The sequence below is a fragment of the Adiantum capillus-veneris genome, chromosome 29 (genome assembly GCF_014529385.1).
Source record: "Adiantum capillus-veneris isolate H3 chromosome 29, ASM1452938v2, whole genome shotgun sequence".
In the NCBI taxonomy this organism is placed as follows: Eukaryota; Viridiplantae; Streptophyta; class Polypodiopsida; order Polypodiales; family Pteridaceae; genus Adiantum; species Adiantum capillus-veneris.
Window position 1 is genome coordinate 21,130,491 of NC_140959.1, and position 19,449 is coordinate 21,149,939.

Sequence of the window (19,449 nt, forward strand, 5' to 3'; positions counted from 1 at the left end):
GATTCAGGTAATCCTTCACACATGACCCGATTAAACAAACGAGCAAGGACTTCTGAAAGTAGATCCCTGGTATGGATCAGATGTTCTGCTACTAAACCCTCCTGATCATATGCTCTTCTTGTCTTCATCTTATCAATGGCTTTTTTCACCATTTCCGTAGTAAAGAAAGTACTAGTAGCAGGGCATGGCTCTAGCGGATCTAGTAATGGAGGCTGTCCAGATACCATATATAATGATGTTACATATTGACCCCAAATCTCAGGAGAAGTAATTGTCGGAGGCAGTGAGTGCTCGTGAAATAAGCGCCAGGCCTCATGTGAGTCCCAACTCAACAAGAGCTGATATAAATCCTTCTCCACTTTGGCTAAAAATGCCCTTTTCTTGCGACGTACTATACGCCGAAGAGCAATCCGAGACTGCTTATATGTGATGATCCCAAGTGTAAGCTCTTTCTGAACCTGGGTTCTCGTCTCTCTGCATTCCTCATCATACCAACTGTTTTGAGGCATGTTCCCAGATCCTCTCTTCTGATCAGGTTGAGTATGTGGGTATGCCTCTTGTGCTGCTCCATGTAGTATCTCTGTTAACTGAGAAGTAATCTCCTCTACAGTATATACTGGCTCGGCTGCCCACATGCTATTATAGATCTTTGCCACATACACTGAATCAGTCTCTGGCGTGAAAGTATATCTTGTGTGTGTCTTCTTCCTTTGTACTTGAGAGGCCTTGTATTGGAAGGAGATTGATAAGGTCAAGAGAGCATGATCCACTGCAATCCCAACCGGTCTGGGTCCCACCTTAAAGTCCTCGATACTAGAAATAGAGCTTGGTGAAGTCATGACATAATCCACTGTACTAGCCCCATGCCTGTGCGGGAAGCATGTGAATCCCCCAGATAAAGGGAAATTCTCTAGACCATTAAGTATGGCCAAACCATATATGGTTGCCATCTCCAAGAGATGTCCCCCATATCCAGTGTGTTCTTTACCCTGTGTGTTTCTAGTAAGCCCCCTCTGTGATAAATCCACTTCTCTGAGCATTTCCTCAAAAGTGTCATAGAATACTGCTTGAGAGTTGGCCGTTCTGGCATTAAAGTCTCCTAAGAGAACGATGTCTCCATCTCTAGAGAACTCCCATATGTCATTATTCAATATGGAGAAAGGGGACTGTCCTTTAGGTGAGTAGTAGACTGATGTACTTGGAGGGAAGTAGCATATAGCGATATATAGAAATCTACCTGTCTCGGCTCTCATTCTCACCCACATATACCTTGCTTGCTCATCTTTCCTGATAATCTGTAGCTGTTTCCCATAAATAACCCTTCACATGTGGCATACGCTGTCCCGGTATCTGGTGTGTCTCTGAGTAGAAAACTATGTCTCTGTGCCTAAAGCTGTCTTCAAACATCTAGCCTATATGATCCATTACAATTCCACGCCGCTATCCGGAGCGTCGCCCCATAGGTCTCGCACCGTCATGCTGGGCGCTTTTCCAGAACCACTACTTTCCCTCCTCTATAAAAGGCGATTTTCCCCTTTTCTCTTGCTGCCCTGATCTCTGGCATCAACTCTTGCATGTGTGCAACTTGTGCCAATGTAAGGTCATCTCCCAGGAAAATACCGGTTTTCTTAAGAGTTGGCCTCTTCTTTAGAAATTCTTTCCTTATTTCTATATTCGGGAAGCGGAGAATAAGTGCCCTATCCTTTATGTTTCCCTTCTCATCGATTCCTTTCTTGCCCACTCTCCATGCACTTGTGTGAGTAGGCTCTGTGATGCCCTTGTGTTGTAGCAATTCCTTCACTTCTTCATCTACATTCTCTATGTCTTTGACTCCTGTGATCCGCACATGCAGAGCCCGATTCTTCCTTTTCTGCTCTTCCTCAATGGTCATATTAATAATGGTGGAGGTAGGTGTGGTCTCGGGCATCTGGGCCTTCCCTTTCTTCGCATCCTCAATCCATTTCTTTGCTTCATCAACCTTTTCTTGTGTCTTTAAAAGACGTTCCGCCCATGAAGATGCCGTTTTCGATTTCTGTTCATCTCCTTCCCGTAGAGCTTTCATCTGATCCTTCATGTCCTCGAGCTCCTTCAGCACCGAAGGTTGGTCGTCTCCCTTCTCCTTAGTTGCAGATTTGCAAGCCGCAAGTTCTCCTTTTAGCTCCTCGATTATTGCATCTTTTTCCCCCATCTACTTTTCCATATTTGTTCTCCATGCTTCAAAACTTGCTACTGCCTCATCGAGTTTCTTTTGCATAACGCATTCTGGTACATTTACTTCGGCCTTGATTAGGTTTCGTAATTCCGTTTTAAAGATCTGAATCTCCTCATTCTGTATCCATCGGATCTCTCTCCTTAGTTCTCTCATCATGTCTCCATACATGAAGTTCCTGTAGCTCTCAGCGTTCACGTGCATTTCCTTCCTGATGTCATCCCTCATATAGTTTAGCTCTGATTTGAGCATCACCTGGACCTTCTCCATCATTAGCTCATCATGTATCCCGGAGGTTTTTCCCACTCGTAAGGATCCTGGTGATAGTACAGTATCTCTGTTTCTCCGTTTAGATGTAGCTGTTGTTTTTTTTGGGGTGGTGTAGCTATCTACACCCAGCCCTCCCCCTTCGGTAGGCGGATCCATCGAACCCGAGCCACAAATGTGGGGTAGGGTACTAGGATGAGGGACTGAGAATAGGGCAAACTTAAAAGTTTATCTTAAAGCTTAAAAATCTTTAAACTTTAACGTAGGAGCTAATTGACTTTCTACGTGTAGATGAAGGGGGTGCCAGGGCGCGCGTAGGACGGGACTTTCTACGCGTAGAGGAGCTTGCAGAGAGAGCGTGTGTGCGTACGATCAGAGAGAGAGAGAGAGAACTGGGAAACAGTGGCATCCTTTTTGCGCAGAGAGTGAGGGCGCCCCTCGCTGCTATCAGCACCTGCTTGTGCGCTCCTGTCAACAACACCACCCTCTCTCACCTACTGTCCCCAGCAACCACAGCCTGCCCCATCTGCAACCGTACGTGGCCGACCACAAGCAGCTGGAGCCTGCTGCTCCTATCTTTGTTGTTGCCAACGAAGTTGCCCGCTGTTGTCTTCCTCAACGACTCAGCTCGTGACCTGCTTGCCTTTTTGAGAGAGACCTCGATGCAGTAAAGGTTGCTTCCTGTCCGAAATCTTCCTGTTGCGTACTCGTGCTGAGGCTGAGGCCTACGCGTAGCAAACCTTACGCGCTGGTGTTGAGGCTCCTTCTACGTGAGCAGGCCTACACGTAGCAAACCTTACGCGAGAGAGCAAACCGTACGTGTAGCAAAAAGAGAGAGAGAGAGAGAGAGAGAGAGAGAGAGAGAGAGAGAGAGAGATGAAATGAAATGAAATGAAATGAAATGAAATGTTATATTAACGTCTTCAAAAGGCCAAAATGACCTATGAGACCAAACTGTTACAAAATTGTGAATCTGATACCATGTCTAGGTACAAAAAGACTAGAACAAAAATACTACTACTACTGCTAGAATCCATCCTCATCTGCACTCTGGATGTCGAGAGAGTATGGCTCGAATCCTCTGTTGTAGTCTCCGTCGATGCTGTGTAGCCCCTCTCCTCAATGGAGATGGAGATGAAATGAAATGAATTGAAAAAAACCCAAAGCAATGCAATAGATAGAAAAAAGAGAGAGAAGGGGGGCAGCGGACACCTGCCATCACCCCTAGACGATGGATAAGCATCACAAGGCCGGGCAAGCCACACAAAAGCCCTCTCCCCCTAGATCTAGGCGGACCACCCAGGAGATAACCCCCAAAACTCCGACAGTACCAACTTCCTAGTTGAGTCAACTCAAGAAAGTGTTTCCAATTGATCAAATCTTCTGAGCAAGAAGTCCTACAAGACTTGTGACTTGATTCAGGTTTGTGTGCAATGTAGCGTGTTGTATCCCAAGGCATGAGGACCTGCAGCAAAGGGCAGAAATTGTAAATCCATCACTCTCGAGTCCTACAAATGGGACTCAAGGTCTCATTTCTGGGAATGGGGGGGCAGGGGGGGGTGGTGTGAAGACCCCAGCTGGATGCTACACCGTAGGCAGCTCTACCCGCCCACATGGGGGTGGGTTGTATTGGACACCAGCCCTTGCAATGGCATCTTGTGCTGAAGACATCAGTTGGCTGCCTAGGGCTGGAGGCATGAGAGCTTGACCAGTTAGAGTTGGCCGCCTTTTGGGTTGCTTGCCCTTGGCCCCTCCCTATATGAAAGGCCATATTCACCCAGTTCCTAAGGTAATTTATTCAAATAGGAGCGGACAGCCAGCAGAGCATTTCCTCATGTCTACCATCATAGGCTGCAATGAGCTGGCTCCTGAGGGTGTATCAGCCCTGTTGTAGATAGCCAGCAGAGCAGCCATTTGGACTTTGTTACACAACCATATTTCTGACAAACAGCAATACTCCTAAATAAAATAGATTCTCTGCTTCCATGTCCTCGAAGTGGCAGCTCCGAAGGAGGCCCTCTGGACATAGATGGTAGCAGAATGCGCAGACACACTAAGCAACCATATGACGGCCATCAGCATCAACCTTCAAAACTCCTAAATCATAACTTGTCCATTTATTTGCATCACATTCCTCATGAACAATAGAGTAAAGTACGAGTCTCTAAAACTTACAGGTTCCAACACACTGTAACAAGCATGCCTTTGATGAGACAAGGTTTGACTTAAATTCCATATACAAAGAGGTACTTATAAAATAGAAATTCTGCTAGACATGACAACCAAGCAAGTCTCAAAAAAAAATTTCAGAAATTGAAGTAAAAATGATTAGAGAATCTCTGACCAAAAACAAGCTTACCTTCACTTGACTAGTGTTTGTTTTATGCTGCACCTACTATATTTTTTCCCGTCTACAGCTTGAACAAGTGCGTTTATAGATTGAGCATACCTGGCCCCTATCAGTAAACAAGATCAAATTTTTTGGCTCGCTTGCCCACTCTACAAAAAGTTCCCGTGCGAACCCAGCCTCCAAGCTTGCCATAGATGCAAAAACCACCTGCAATTTTTAAAACATCAAGGATACTGAGAAACTACAATATGAAGGCCGACAAGAAGCCAATCAACCAAACAGATAAGCCAATGGGGACTTGTTTAAATGCCCCTGAAATATGTGGAAATTCCCAAACTATCCCTTCAATTTTAAAAAACCCCAAAATATCGCTCATATTTGGCAATTTTCGCCAATTTTTCCCAAGATTCCCTTAAGTTTTAACTACAATATGAAGGCCGACAAGAAGCCAATCAACCAAACAGATAAGCCAATGAGGACTTGCCAAAATGCCCCTGAAATATGTGGAAATTCCCAAACTATCCCTCCAATTTTAAAAAACCCCAAATTACCCCTCATATTTGGCAATTTTCGCCAATAATTTCCCAACATTCCCTTAAGTTTTACCTGTATTCCCAAAATTACCCCTTGTCAATCTACAAATATCCCTAAAGACATTATGTTTTGCATAGCAAGATTAGTTCTCCAATGACAACTAGGATATTTCATGTTGAAGTGGGCTCTCAGGATGAGACAATTGTAAACACACATGCCACTATTTGTGAGCCCATTGGTGAAATTTTTTGTCCAAAACACAAAGATAGATATATTATTATCAAAAAGCGTAAACTATGTGAAAACTTAAGCAATCGATACAAAATTGTTAAAGGGTAGTTTGTAAATGTGTGAAATTTCAAGGATACACAACATAAACAATCATTTTGGTTATTTTCTCAAGGCAAATATGATAAAGGATAAATTGCCTAACTTAGGCCATTATCCTGAAGAGAACCACTCAAAAACATTCTAAAAGATCCCAAAACAGTGCACATCCATGCAAGGTACACGAGCAGGGTCAATTTATCAAGGTTAGGCTCGCCTTACTGCATGTGGTGACAGTGACACCTTTGATAGGCAAACTCCGTTTGCATGCCCAAGAGTATGTTGGACTGGAGGACTTTGATATCATGCCTCTTGAGCGTTTTCGAGTCCTTCTGGGGATGCCATAGCACCATAAAAACAACATCTTTCTCTCCAAAAATTGAGAAACTCCAAAACTCCGAAACATTTCTAGTGACTATATAAGGTCTCCCAAAAGCTACGAGTGTCCAAAATTGTCGCTTGTGTGTGCGCACACGCCTGGAGCTTCGCTAGCAAAAAACAACCTCTGGTTTATTTTTGAGAAGTCAAATGAGCGCCTGATTTTTATTTTTTGGCTACCATTTGTGCTTTCTGTTTCTGGTGCTGTTGCTGGCTGCATCTGCCAGCATTGCGACTTTATTGCCACATGGCAGTGCCAGCAGGATCTACTACCTCACCATGCCACGGGCATGACTGCCACATCAACAGCTAGCAGGTCGCCCGCAATAAGACTGCTGACAACGATGAGAAACCACCACCAATAATTCATTCAGGTTTCATAGTCAAAATTCTTGCTGCTAATCAATTAGTAAAAGATATCATTCAAGCTATGAGGAAGTTTTCTTTCAACATTCTAAATTTCTTCTCAAGAGAGGTGCTTCAACGTTCCATTTGAGACATCAGGACAATTTGCCTCGGACTTTCTTTTTGCAATTGGCCTATGCATGCTTGAGGAACGGGCTTGCATTTATGGTCCCCTCTTCAAAATTTCTAGATAAGAAATTAGTTCGAAGTCTATGGAATGTGTTGATCGATGAAACTAGAGACACTCGTCTTAGTAGTAATGTCAAAAGAGCTTTGTGCAATACAATCTAAGACACTTTTTAATAGCACAGAAATAGTCCTGAATTTGAAAGCAAGAAAATAGTCAGCAATTTGGAAGAGGAGAGACTGGATGAAGCAAAGTTCCAAAAGGTGAAAGAGCCGAAGAGAAAATGTGGCAAAATGGGAAAGGTATACTAACAACGCTCTGCAGCAGAAGATCCAAAAGCTATAATCGGAACGATAAAACCAAAATGAGAATTATGAGAAGGCAAGGAGAAATCACACACACAGAAAGACAAACGGATTATGTCTCAACTACAAGGTGGATTACTTGCCAGTCAAATATGGCGCCCTGAGAAACTCGAGCGCCTCATGCACAAACTTATTGCATCATCAAATACAAGAACACAAAAACCTCTGGGCACTAAACTAACTTAATATGTATGCAGCAAATCAACTCATCAGTGGATGATGCCATGATTGGGCATTTTCAAAGTGTGATACTTCTGTCATTACTCGTCAGACTTCATTTGCTCGTGTCATGGAGCACTTCGCATGAATTGCCAAAAAAAAGGGTTAAGCAACACAAGACAGTTTATCCTGAGAATTAGTACCTTCGGTTTTGTAGGATCGAGCACAGCAAACTTTTTTCTGCTCGAGCATAACTGGAAGCATCTGTAAAAGAAACATTCAAAACCTCCCAACTGTTTACACAGAATAACCGCATAATGGTTGTTGACAAATAACTGTTCAAAATGCTCAACTTGTAATGCCTACTTCAACTGAAAGACATTTTCACGGTTATGCTCAAAAGACTTGGCAATTGCGTCGCTCGTCCACTCTAGCAAGCTTTTTGCAAACTCAATTGTGCTGCTAGATGTATATGTTAAAAACACTAGCGGATAATCAAAGCCTTGATTCGACCAAATCTGCAGAACAAACAAAATTTATATATGCGAACCTCTCCAACAGATAACAGCAACCAAACACAACCACAACATTAATTTGAATACCTGCTCTAAATGCAGGATAAGTTCAAGAACACGCCCTGCTGTGTCAACTGGAAGAAGAACATTTCCCCCTGCTCTTACAGCCTTCAAAATAGCATCTACAATAAGACAACACCCAAACCCATTCAGTTTCGTTTAGAGAAAGACATTCTGCCAAATTTTGTGGAACATGAAAACTGAACAGATTTTAGAGAGTGAAAATTTTCCAAGGAAGAAAACTATTTTGAAGAGAAAAAAACATTCTACAGAGAGAAATAACCACATTCTATAGAGAGAGAAGAGAGAATCAGAAAAGAGACATTTTGCAGCATACAACTATTCCGACTCTGACTCAGAATTTGACATGGACCGCCTTTCTAGAAAGAGAATCTGGTGGTGGGCCAAGGTCCAAACCAGCACAAAAGCCTTCTAGCAAAGGGAGAACCCCCGTAGACCCTTGTTAGAGCTCACCCAGATATTGACAAAGATGATACACAGAGCAGCAGCCACAGCTTTTCGTCACTCTCAACTTACTGGGAACCACAGTCTGGGCGCACGCCTCAGAATAGTTGGTATAATGATGTGTCAAGAGACCAGAGCTAGACTACAGAGAGAGGTCGCTTTGGGAGACATCACACATGGGCAGTCACGTATACTCTTCCGACGCCTTATACGGCAAAAGAAGAGAGCTTTCTTAACTCAGCTTGAGAGAGCTATTTATTAGATACTCTTGAGCCAAGACTCTAGCAGGGCTTGGAGACTCTTTAAAGTTTAGAGAGCGCTCACCCTCTCCAGTCATTACTTCTACAAAGACATGGACATAATATGCATCCTCTCTATACACAATGACAAAGCAGTTACCACTGTCGGACCCGCCGGAGCCCTGCCCTCCCACTTTACTTTCGTCACAACAGAGATGGTGAGGCGAGCCATTGACAGATTGCACACACGAAGGGCACAGGATCATGATAGTGTAGTGGTTTGTTGGCCTTCATGTTCAACAGGGCCATGTGTGAGGGGTTTCCTGAGACTTGAAGTACGTCTACGATTGCACCACTACTCAAGTGTAGAGATCCGACCCTGCCAACTAACTATCACACTATCATGATTGGCCACTCATTGGCCAAGCTATATGCATCTATACTTGAGCATGAGTTTGGAAGATGGGCAAAGAGAAAGGGTGTACAAGCTTCATGGCAGGCTGGATTCGGGAGGGGATTCTCTAGACTTGATGATATCGTCACCCTTAGAGTGATCATTGAGGAGGGTAGAGTACCTGGGAGGGGGATTTATTGTAGCTTGCGGATTTCCGCAACACAGTCCCGACAGCCAAGTCGATACAGCGACTATATGACTGGGAGCATCATGGCACCTTGTGAAACAGTTATAGGGAGAGGGCGGACAGCAGAGGGTATTTCAGACCCTATTCACTCTACTATTGTGGTGAAGCAGGGATGCCCAATTTCTCCAACTTTCTTTGCATTGTATATTGATGAGATTTCTGACTATATTGAGACCATAGTTACCCAGAACGCGGAACGGGAACGGCAACGGGATCCCCGCGGAACGGGGGAACGGCTAGGGGTCCGAAACGGGAACGTCGCGGAACGGGAGGTATAAAAAACACCCAAATAGTGCAATTTTTAGCTCCTTGTGTTTAAATACAAGGAGTATTAGAGTGCTTTGACTCTAATACTCACAAAAAACTCATTTTGAAGACCATTCAACCTTGCTATGACTAGATGATGAGAGAGAGAGAGAGAGAGAGAGAGAGAGAGAGAGAGAGAGAGAGAGAGAGAGAGTGAGTGAGATGGAGAGGGAGAGATTTGAGAAAAGAAAGAAAGAAAGAAAGATTTTTAACGTCTATGTCAGGCCGAAATCGGCCTATGAGACAAAACAGATGTACATGGTGTGTATGTCATCCGTCTATCGGAAAGACAAATGAAACAAAACTGATACAAAACTGAACTGAATGTAGGTAGTGGAGTATCTGAGGAGGGATGGAGCTCTATCTCTCTAGGGGTATATGCATGTCTATATGCTCAAGGGAGTACAATCATGAGAATGCATCAAGCTATCTAGCTCCATCCTGTACTAATGGGGGGATGTAAGATGTGGTACATGGGCGGGGCTGGTGCCAAGGCTACCCGGATGAAAGCTGTCGGGTCGGCCCTCATCTGAGCTACTCGCTCCTCAGTGGCACAGCGCTCCCGGGCTCGGATCTCCTCGATCTATCGGTGGTGGGAGCTCGCGCCCCTGTAGCCTGTGACTCGTGGTCGTCGTCTAGCTCGGTTCACCTCCGCCTGTGGAAGTGTCACTCCCCTCAGAGTGTCTAGTGAGGGAGGGGCGGCAATCCTCTGAAAGAAGTCTGTGAGCTGCGACTGTCTCCCCTCTGTCTGTGTAGCTGTGTGTGGCTGTAGTAGTGTGTCTCGATGGCTCTGTATCTCTAGTAAGAAACGTCCGAGCTGTCTCTGATCTCGAGAGTCCATGATCTCTCAGAGAGTGGGCTGTCCTCTGAATAAGGCCTCATACCTGCCTCTGATCTCAGTGTATGCTCTGCATCTACATACAAAGTGCTCCTCACTCTCTACCTCCTCTGTGCAAGCTCTGCAGACTCACTCCTCCCTGGGAACACCAGTGTGTCTCCCGATCTCAATCTCTAACCTGTGTGAAGCCACTCTCAGCTGACCAATCGCCACCCGTGAGCTATGTGGCATATATGTGTCCATATAGCGTGGTCTCTGTATGAACCCCCCAGACAATATGGTGAGAAACTGGTCTCTGTAATCTGACATCCTCGTCCCCAAGCCAGGTGACTCCCAGACTCTCCTAGTGTATAGCTGCCACAGATCCTGTCTCAATACCAAGTTCCTCTCACTGCGAGAGAGGTGAATATATGGTGAGTGGGGGTCGTACTGGAATGGTGGTAGGCTCTCCATGTCAAGACCGTGTCCCTCAAACCATTCTCTGACCTGTGAGTACCATGCTCTCTCATGCCCACTCTCTGATAGCTGTATAGCTGCCTCAAATGCTCTACGAGTAAGTCTGTCAGGAGGTAGCTCTCTCATCCTCTGGAGGAAGCAGACTGTCTGGAATAGTGCCTCTACAACCATAGGTGGTGTGGCGAGCTCGGCTCTAATAATGTCATGTGGCACTGTCTTCTTGCTGCGGAGCAAGCGTGAGATCATACATACCTGTGGCCTCTCAAGCTGTGTCCACTGGTCAGCTGTCAATCCTGGTGCCCATACTGCCGCCGAGTACATCAGGGCCGGGGTGACTAAGGTGTCGAAAAGCCACCCCTTCGTACGGGGCTCCTGAAAGTGTGCTTGGTGGCACCTCCGCTCTAGCATGGTCAGAGCTGCATATCCTCGGGTGAGCCTGTCAGCAGCAGCCTGCCTCATAGTGAAGGGTCCTGGTAGGCTGGTGAATGTGATGCCAAGGTAGACATAGGAGGTGACTACATCAACTTGTCCTCCTGCTGCTGTGAAGGTGGCAGCGCTCCTCACTGCACTGGATGTGTGAAAGATCATGACCTTGGTTTTGCCAAGGTTCACAGTCAACCCCTTGTGTGTGCTGAATTCGTCCAAGGCCTCAAGATGGCGCTGCAAGCCCTCGGGTGACTCTGAAATCAACACAATATCATCAGCATATAACATGATGTGGACCGGAGTACCTGCCAAGTCGCTCCCCTCTCCCCCTGCTCGCAGTATGTAGTCGGAGATCTCGTCGATGTAGAGCCCAAAGAGTGTCGGAGAGAGTGGGAGGGAGAGGAAGAGAGCTTGAAGGCTTGAAGCCTTGAGCCTTCAGAGAGTGAGTCTTGAGAGGGAGAGGGAGAGAGCTTGAGCCCTGAGGATTACCTTGTGAAGAGAAAGGGGGAGGGGGGTGCATTTTATGAGTCCTTGAGGCCTTGCACACTTTCAAAAGAAGCCCAAACATTTACTTCAATTTTTTCAATTTTTGCCAAATTTGTTTGTAGCCGTTGGCCGTTCCAGGGGCATTCCGGAACGGTCCGGGGGCGTTTCGGAACGTTCCGGAACGGCCGTTCCGATTTGCAGTGGCCACCCGGAACATCAGACATTGCGGGACGTTCCGGAACGTTCGGGAAGGGAACTGCCCCCCGGAACGCCGGAACGGGGGCTAGGGGGCGTTCCCCGGTAACTATGATTGAGACTGCATGGGATAGAGGGGCATAGTTGTCAGGTATATAGATACCTCTATTGCTTTATGCCAATGATATTGTGCTTACTTCAGACCCTCGAGAGGCTATGCACAGACATATAGATCGTTAAATGCTTACTCCACATGACAGTGGGCTCTCCATCAACCTTGGCAAAACCAAGCTGATGGTATTCAATACTACAACGTAGTGGGCCACGAGATCAGCACCTAATTTTACATATGGACAGGAGATAGTCGAGTATATAAAGTCTTATGCATATCTTGGTGTTGTATTCAATGGACCCCAAAAGAGAGATTCTGCCAGGTTTGCCATAGAGAGCCACAGGCACAGGAGCACTATAGCTGCCTATGCATGAGATTCATGGGCGTTTTCATTGCTTATTCAAAGAGGCATTGGCCCCTCATTCTGCATCATGGATTACTATGATCACAGGTGCGCAGGTCTGTTCTTGTTGGAGATCCGTAGACTGGAGAGAGACTACCCTTAGGAGCAGAGGACCTACACAGAGGATCCATATAGAGGCAGCAGAGGATACTTACAAAGGCAAATCGGTACTTTTTACAAAGGGACTGCTCGAGATGGTGAAGGGCGAAGCGCTGATGCAGAAGCGGTGCACATGCGGTGCAGGAAAGGTAAGAAGAGGAAGACACTGTGTGGGGTGGAGTAGAGTGTCCAGAAGCACTCCCTGCTTATTATCCTATGTATTTAAAGAACAAGGGTAAGATAGAGCAACAATGATCCGGCCAAAGGCAAACTACCACTCATAGGCGACGGAATTTGCATGGAAGCTTTAGTGTGGATACGCACGCTCGCCTATCACTAGAGCCGGAGAGAGTGTGAAATGAAATGTAATATTAACATCTTCACATGCTTTTGCACTGTGCCCCACATGTGTACTCACTCAAGCGTGCAGTCGCACATAAACAAGCACATACTCTTACACATGCACCTCTCTCTCTCTCTCTCTCTCTCTCTCTCTCTCTCTCTCTCTCTCTCTCTCTCTCTCTCTCTCTCTCTCTCTCTCTCTCTCTCTCTCTCTCTCTCTCTCTCTCTCTCTCTCTCGTGATAGTGGACTATGTCATGGCACAGCCGAATCTCATCTCTAGTATCCAGGATCTCACAGTTGGGCCCAGACCGATCGGGGTGGCAGTGGATCATGCTCTGGTGTCGATGACCATCTCCTTCCAGCACACAGGCCACGGGTAGCAGCCCCTACTCGCTACACCTTCACACGGGAGACGGATTCTATATACATAGACGGGATCTACAGACGCCTATGCACTGAGGACCCGGGGCGACTTCTGAGGAGCTAACTACTATACTAACACAAACATTACATGACGCAGCAGCAGAGGCATACCCACGCACCCAACCTGAGCAGAGCCGCCGATCAGGGAGCATGCCTCAGAACAGCTGGTACGATGAGGAGTGCCGCCAGACTAGAGCCAGCCTTCAGAGGGAGGTGCTTTTGGGGGACGTCACTCACAGACAGTCACACATTGACTTCCGACGCCTGGTGCGGTGGCAGAAGAGGGCTTTTTTGGCTCGACTCGAGCAGGATCTATACCAGCTATTCTTGAGTCAGGACTAGCGTGAGGCCTGGCGGCGCTTTCATGAGCAGTCCCCCCCCCCCCCCCCCCCCCCCCCCCCCCCCCCCCCGCTATTTCCCCTTCCCAACCCCCCCGATCCATGCCCCCACACATGTGCTTTTTTCACCGCTGAGATAGTGAAGAAAGCTATTGACAGGATGAGGACTGGGAGAGCATATGATCATGATGGCTTAGTCGTTGGGCATTTCATGCATGCCAAAGACCTACTAGCAGAACTCCTAGCAGTTATGTTTAACCGTGCCATGTGCGAGGGCCTACCGGACACTTGGAGCCTATCTACGATCGTACCTTTCTTCAATTCAGGAGACCCCATGGAGCTTGGGAATTATCGCACTATCGTACCTTTCTTCAATTCAGGAGACCCCATGGAACACTGGCACGGTTGTATGCATCCATTCTTGAGCAACAGCCGAGTAGATGGGCAGACAGGGAAGGAATGCGTGCAGCTGGGCAGGCAGGGTTCAGGAGAGGCTTCTCTACTCTTCACCATATCTTGACACTCAGGGCCATCATCGAGGAGGGCAGATCTCATGGGAGACGGATCTATTGTAGCTTTGTGGACATCCGCAAAGCTTTTGACACAGTACCCAGAGCTAGATTGATGCCCAGATTACAAGAAATGGGAGTACCCACAGAGCTCATTTGGGGATCATGGCATTGTACAGATCAGTAGGAGGGCATGTACGCACCCCAGAGGGTCTTTCTACACCGATTCACTCCACTATTGGGGTGAAGCAAGGCTGCCCGCTCTCTCCTACACTTTTCGGTATCTATGTGGATGAGGTTTCTGACTACATTGACAGCGATGGGGATAAAGGTGCACAGTTGGCAGGGACATGGATTCCACTTTTCTTATATGCTAATGATATAGTGTTGATCTCCGAATCCCCAGAGGGAATGCAACATCAATTGGATGCTTTGCATACGTTTGCCCACGAAAGTGGTTTGTCTGTCAACCTTGGTAAAACCAAGGTTATGGTGTTTAATACCACCCCACAATGGAACAGGAGGTCAGCACCTACATTCACATACGGCCAGGAGACTGTGGAATACACAGACGCTTACACTTACCTTGGAGTGGTTTTTAGCGGACCTGCATTCTCACTCAAAAGAGGAGCAGAGACCAGACTGACAAGAGCCCCGGACGAAGCTCTGGCTCTTTGACACTTTCGTGGCTTTAGCATTGCTCTATGGAGCTGAGATATGGGGACCTTCATTGGATCACCACGAGAGGCCGGGTCGCACAGATGGATGGGGGAACATGGAGAAACCTCTCGTCTCTATGATCTGCGGCCCCCCCACTAGTGGTGGAGGCGCTCACCAGATCAGTCTCATTCATAAACCGCACATGGGAACTCCCTAGAGACAGATATGCTCGCATAGCACTTGAGTCCTCTCAACAATTAGCCATGCAAGGAGATACAACATGCTGGTATGGGGAGATGGCATCATGGTTTCAGGCGCATGGGTTCAGCATAGACAGGCTGCCACCATTCGAGTACTCATTGGATGCACCATCTCTCACTCTTACACAGTCAGAGATCACCAAGCTCATCCGACAAGACCTGAACCAGCTAGACACCAGGAGGACATAAATACAGCCAGCACAGGAATTGGGCACGAAGATGGCTTTCTACAGAGACCACCTTCTGCAGCTTACGGAGGATGGTTTTGTGACGAGACCCAGATACATGGACACCCACATGTCTCATGGGATACGATGTGCTATTGGCCAGTAACGCACATCTTCTCACCAGCTGCGGATTGAGACTGGGAGATACAGCGGAGTATCAGCAGAGGCCAGAACATGCCCCTTGTGTGACATGGAGCCTGAGACAGAGCTGCATTATATGTCATAAAATCTAATATCTAACCAACCCAAATGATTCTCTCATTTTAAATTGATCACTTCGTGTGGGAGAATAAACGGGAACAAGTGTTAAGATATAGATATGTGCTTATAGATCTATCTCAACACGGGGCCAATGGTAAAGGGGCCCAAATGAGAGATGGTCTATCAAAGAGAAAGGCTATCCAATGGAGCATAAGACCTTAGGGTTAGCTTCATTGACGACCTCCAAAGATGTGTGTAAAAGTCCTTTGACCTTAGGTAAGCTAGGGCTGAGGTTGAGGTGGGAACCCTGCCCAAGCTCGAGGTGCTTGATTAAGATGCTTGAGGTGCTTCACTGGCTCCATGCTTGAGGTGCTTGACTTGCTGCATGATTAAGGTGCTTGAGGTACCTTGAGAAGCTTGCCTGAGATGCTTGTGGGAACACCCCCTACTTCAAGTGCTTTATCATGCTTGATGACTAAGGGGCTTGCTCATCCAAAGTCAAAAAGATCCCTACAAGGAGGGGGGCGAGCCTACAAGGGGGGGGAGGAGAGAGAACACACACACACACACACAAGGGAAGCCCCAGCTTGTAGAGGCAGCAAGGACACTTGTCATGTTCCTCCTCATGTTGCCCTCATGGTGTACCTGAAGCCTATTGGTTGGCCACCCAAGGGGTCCAATGATAATTTAGGATATTTAATTAATTGATTTTGCATTTATCAAGTCCTCTCTCTCAAAGCGGAAAGGGGGAAACTTGTCCCAAGGCTACCCTTGTTGCTTGTAATGGCTCCTGCTTGTGATTGGCTAGGCCTGGAGGGGTCCAATGAGCTTTCATCATGAGCTACAAGGGGGGGTCGACCATGCAAGCTAGGGGGTTGCTTATGGGGTATACTCACCCACGCACACTCAAAAACACTCTCATTGTGTGCTATGCAAAGTGCAAGAGCTCCCTCTCCTTCTCCAAGCAAGTAGAGGTTGAGAGCCTACACCAACACTCTTGGCTATGAAGTGCAAATCCAACCAAGAGCCATGCTTCAATGCTTAAGCTTGCTATCTCCTTCTTCTTCATTACTATGCTATTATGTATGCTAGCAACAAGAGTATGATAAGTGAGGAACTAGTTCTTTCTCCTACGAAATGTTTCTTCTTCCTCTTCCCTACCCTCCTTCCCTGCTAGCTCTCTCCAACTTCGAAGGTGTTTGAGGTCTTGGGACTGAGGCTTGGGATAGTTAAAGCTTTCTTCAAGTTTATGTTATGCTATGTTTGTGATGCATGAAGCTTTCCATCTTCATTGCATCACCTAGGTCACAAGGAACACAAAGATTGTATTGTAACAAGTCTCTCTTTATGGGAGAAATCATAATACAAATGCCTATTGGAGGGGGGACCGGCTCCACATAAATCCGGTCCTCAATTGTTGTCATGTTCTCTAAATTCTCTCTCTTGCAAAAGTATTGTTCATGCAAAGTTAACTAATTGCTATGATTATGTTGCTATCTTCAATTATGTCTACCCGCTATGCTCACAAAGTTATTTCTCGAAAGTATTCTCATTAATTTCCGCTACTCTCAAGTTGAATACGCTAATTCCATTACATTATACATGCCGCGGCCCCGTCTACTACGAGATTCGAGGCCGCTTCCATTGCTTGTTCAGAGAGGGTTTTGGACCACTCTCAAGAGTCATGGGATACGAGGATCAGAGATGCTTGGGTTTGTTCTTGCTCGAGCTGCGCAGACACAGAGATAGCCTGATGAATGGAGAGGCTAGCCATTCTCAAAGACTGATCACAGACTTCTTCAGAGCAGACACGGGACAGCCGCAAGAGCTACTCCCACAGCAGAGCTCCCCCTCGTCTCACACTAGAGGCACACTGATCGACCGAGCGACTGAACTGGGGAAATCCAAGCGCCCACGACTGCGGAGGACTACACAGCATCGACAGAGGCTACGTCAGAAGATTCGAAGCACGACGCCCGGTCAGACTATTAACCATGGAGGAGATTGATGAGATCCGCCAAGGACCAATGCTAGATCTCCTGTGATTCAACTATGCTGGCCAGGCATGCACGACGCCCGGTCAGACTATTAACCATGGAGGAGATTGATGAGATCCGCCAAGGACCAATGCTAGATCTCCTGTGATTCAACTATCCCAACAAGCCGCCCATTTTTGCTTACTTCACATCGACCAATCTAGGATCCCATAGTATATATCTTTGTTTTGTACTGTTGTTATTTTGTTACTCTGACTTTGTATCAGATCCACCACCTTGTAACTTTCTGGTCTCATAGGTCACTATGGCCTTTTGAAGACATTAATATAACATTTCATTTCATTTCTCTCTCTCTCTCTCTCTCTCTCTCTCTCTCTCTCTCTCTCTCTCTCTCTCTCTCTCTCTCTCTCTCTCTCTCTCTCTCGGAAAAAGTCAGGGCTGTATATTACTGAGTACAAAATAATCCCAGCGGATGCCAAAATAGCTTATCACATGGAGTCTTTTTAGACTTTCCTACGGCTTTACCATTATTGAGCCATAAGAAGTCCGAAAGGAGCTAGCCCTTGGCAACTCTGCTATGTTAGACCTACTCCTCTACTCTCTATAATTAACCACTTTGAGCCGTGGGTGTAGATACTTAAGAGCCGATTTTCAAAGGCTAAGAGGAGTGGCAACTAAGGTTTTGAATTGCCAAAGCATACACTAAGTATATACATAAATTTTGTTAACATGGCTGACAATAATCAAGAGAGTAGAATGAACATTGATAGCTTTGATTTTGCACATGAAGGTGCTAATGAAGATGCTCCCATGTTTGTGAATTATCTCGTGACTAGGTTGCAACAAGCTATGGGCAACCCTGCTTTGCAAGCCGAAGTTACTCAACAACTTCGTGCTTATGGAATTTCCCTTCCTCTCCCAGAGGAGAGAGAGCTTAGGAGGCCTCTTGAAGAGACCCCCAAGAGAAGACTCTCTCCTATTCGAGAGGAGGAATCCAAAGAGAAAGAAAGCAATGAAACTCTAAGTTCTTCTGAAGATGTGGCTCCACGAAGACGGCGGTCTAGACGATCGCCTACTCCTCCCAAGAGGAAAAGAGCAACCCATAGTCCTTCTCCTCATCACTCTGAAAGGCAAGAGAGGAAACAAAGGAAGAAAAGGGCTAGAAAGAGGTCACCCTCTTCTCCTTCTTCTTCACCTTCCTCCTTTTCCGATGAAAGTTATGGCTATTCTCCTAGAGAATACAAGAGGGGAGGACATCGCAAATCATTTCCTGCATGACGAAGGTCACAAAAGCTAAAGAAGTTCAAGGAGGGAGGAAAGAGTATCTCTTTTCTCACCTACGATGGCACCTTTGGTGCTACCGACAAAGTGTTGGCCTTCATCCAGCAATTTGATGCGGCCTTTGGGGACGAGGGCTTCACAGAGTCCTCCAAGCTACGCCATGTAGCTATGCACTTCCAAAAATCAGCTCGTCAATGGTGGGCTAGCCTTCGTGGCAATGGAGAAGCCCAAAGACATGGAAAACTCTACGAGTTTCCATCATGAAGCAATTTCTTCCAAGCGATACTAAAGATAAAGTTCTTACCGAATGGCGCGGCTTGAAGCTTCTCTCTCATGAGTCTATCAACAAGTATGTAGACAAGTTTTGGTATTTACATCTCAAAGCTACTGTCTTTCAAAAGATAGACTTTTCCAAGCAAAGACAGCAATTCTGTGCGGGATTACCTGAAGAGATGGCCGAATACATCAACTCTCAACAGCCTCGTACTATTACCGAAGTAATCCATCACACCATGGTTGCTTCACGCAGCAATTTCCATCAAGGGGCTAGACGTAATGTCAAGCCCATGAAAAACAAAGATAAAAATGATGCAAAGGGGAAATCCAATGATCAAAATAATTCCCAAGGCACTTCCAACAACAACAACAACAACAACAATCGGTCCAAGGAGAAGGGAGTTTACAAAGGTAAAAACAAACTCTCTCCTGGAGAGCTTGAAGCTTTTCGCAAGGACCATAAGTGTTTCAAGTGTGGGGAGCAAGGACATGGCTATCGTTCTTGCCCCAAGAAGAATACTCGCAATGAAACTCCTAGAGCTTCCACCATCGAAGCTCCAAAAGAGGATGCT

The 19,449-nt window shown here is 46.4% G+C and overlaps 1 protein-coding gene across 1 annotated transcript in view; it reads right to left on the reverse strand.

Annotated features, from left to right (window-relative positions):
• Positions 1–19,449, reverse strand: part of CPSF100 (cleavage and polyadenylation specificity factor 100) — a 177,729-nt gene that overhangs the window by 64,949 nt on the left and 93,331 nt on the right. Inside the window, exons 6-9 of the mRNA XM_086505392.1 lie at positions 7,724–7,818; positions 7,488–7,639; positions 7,325–7,385; positions 4,926–5,033 (exon numbers count right to left, since the gene is read on the reverse strand). Of these exons, the coding sequence (XP_086361518.1) occupies positions 4,926–5,033; positions 7,325–7,385; positions 7,488–7,639; positions 7,724–7,818 (416 nt within the window). The remainder of the gene's footprint in view (positions 1–4,925; positions 5,034–7,324; positions 7,386–7,487; positions 7,640–7,723; positions 7,819–19,449) is intronic.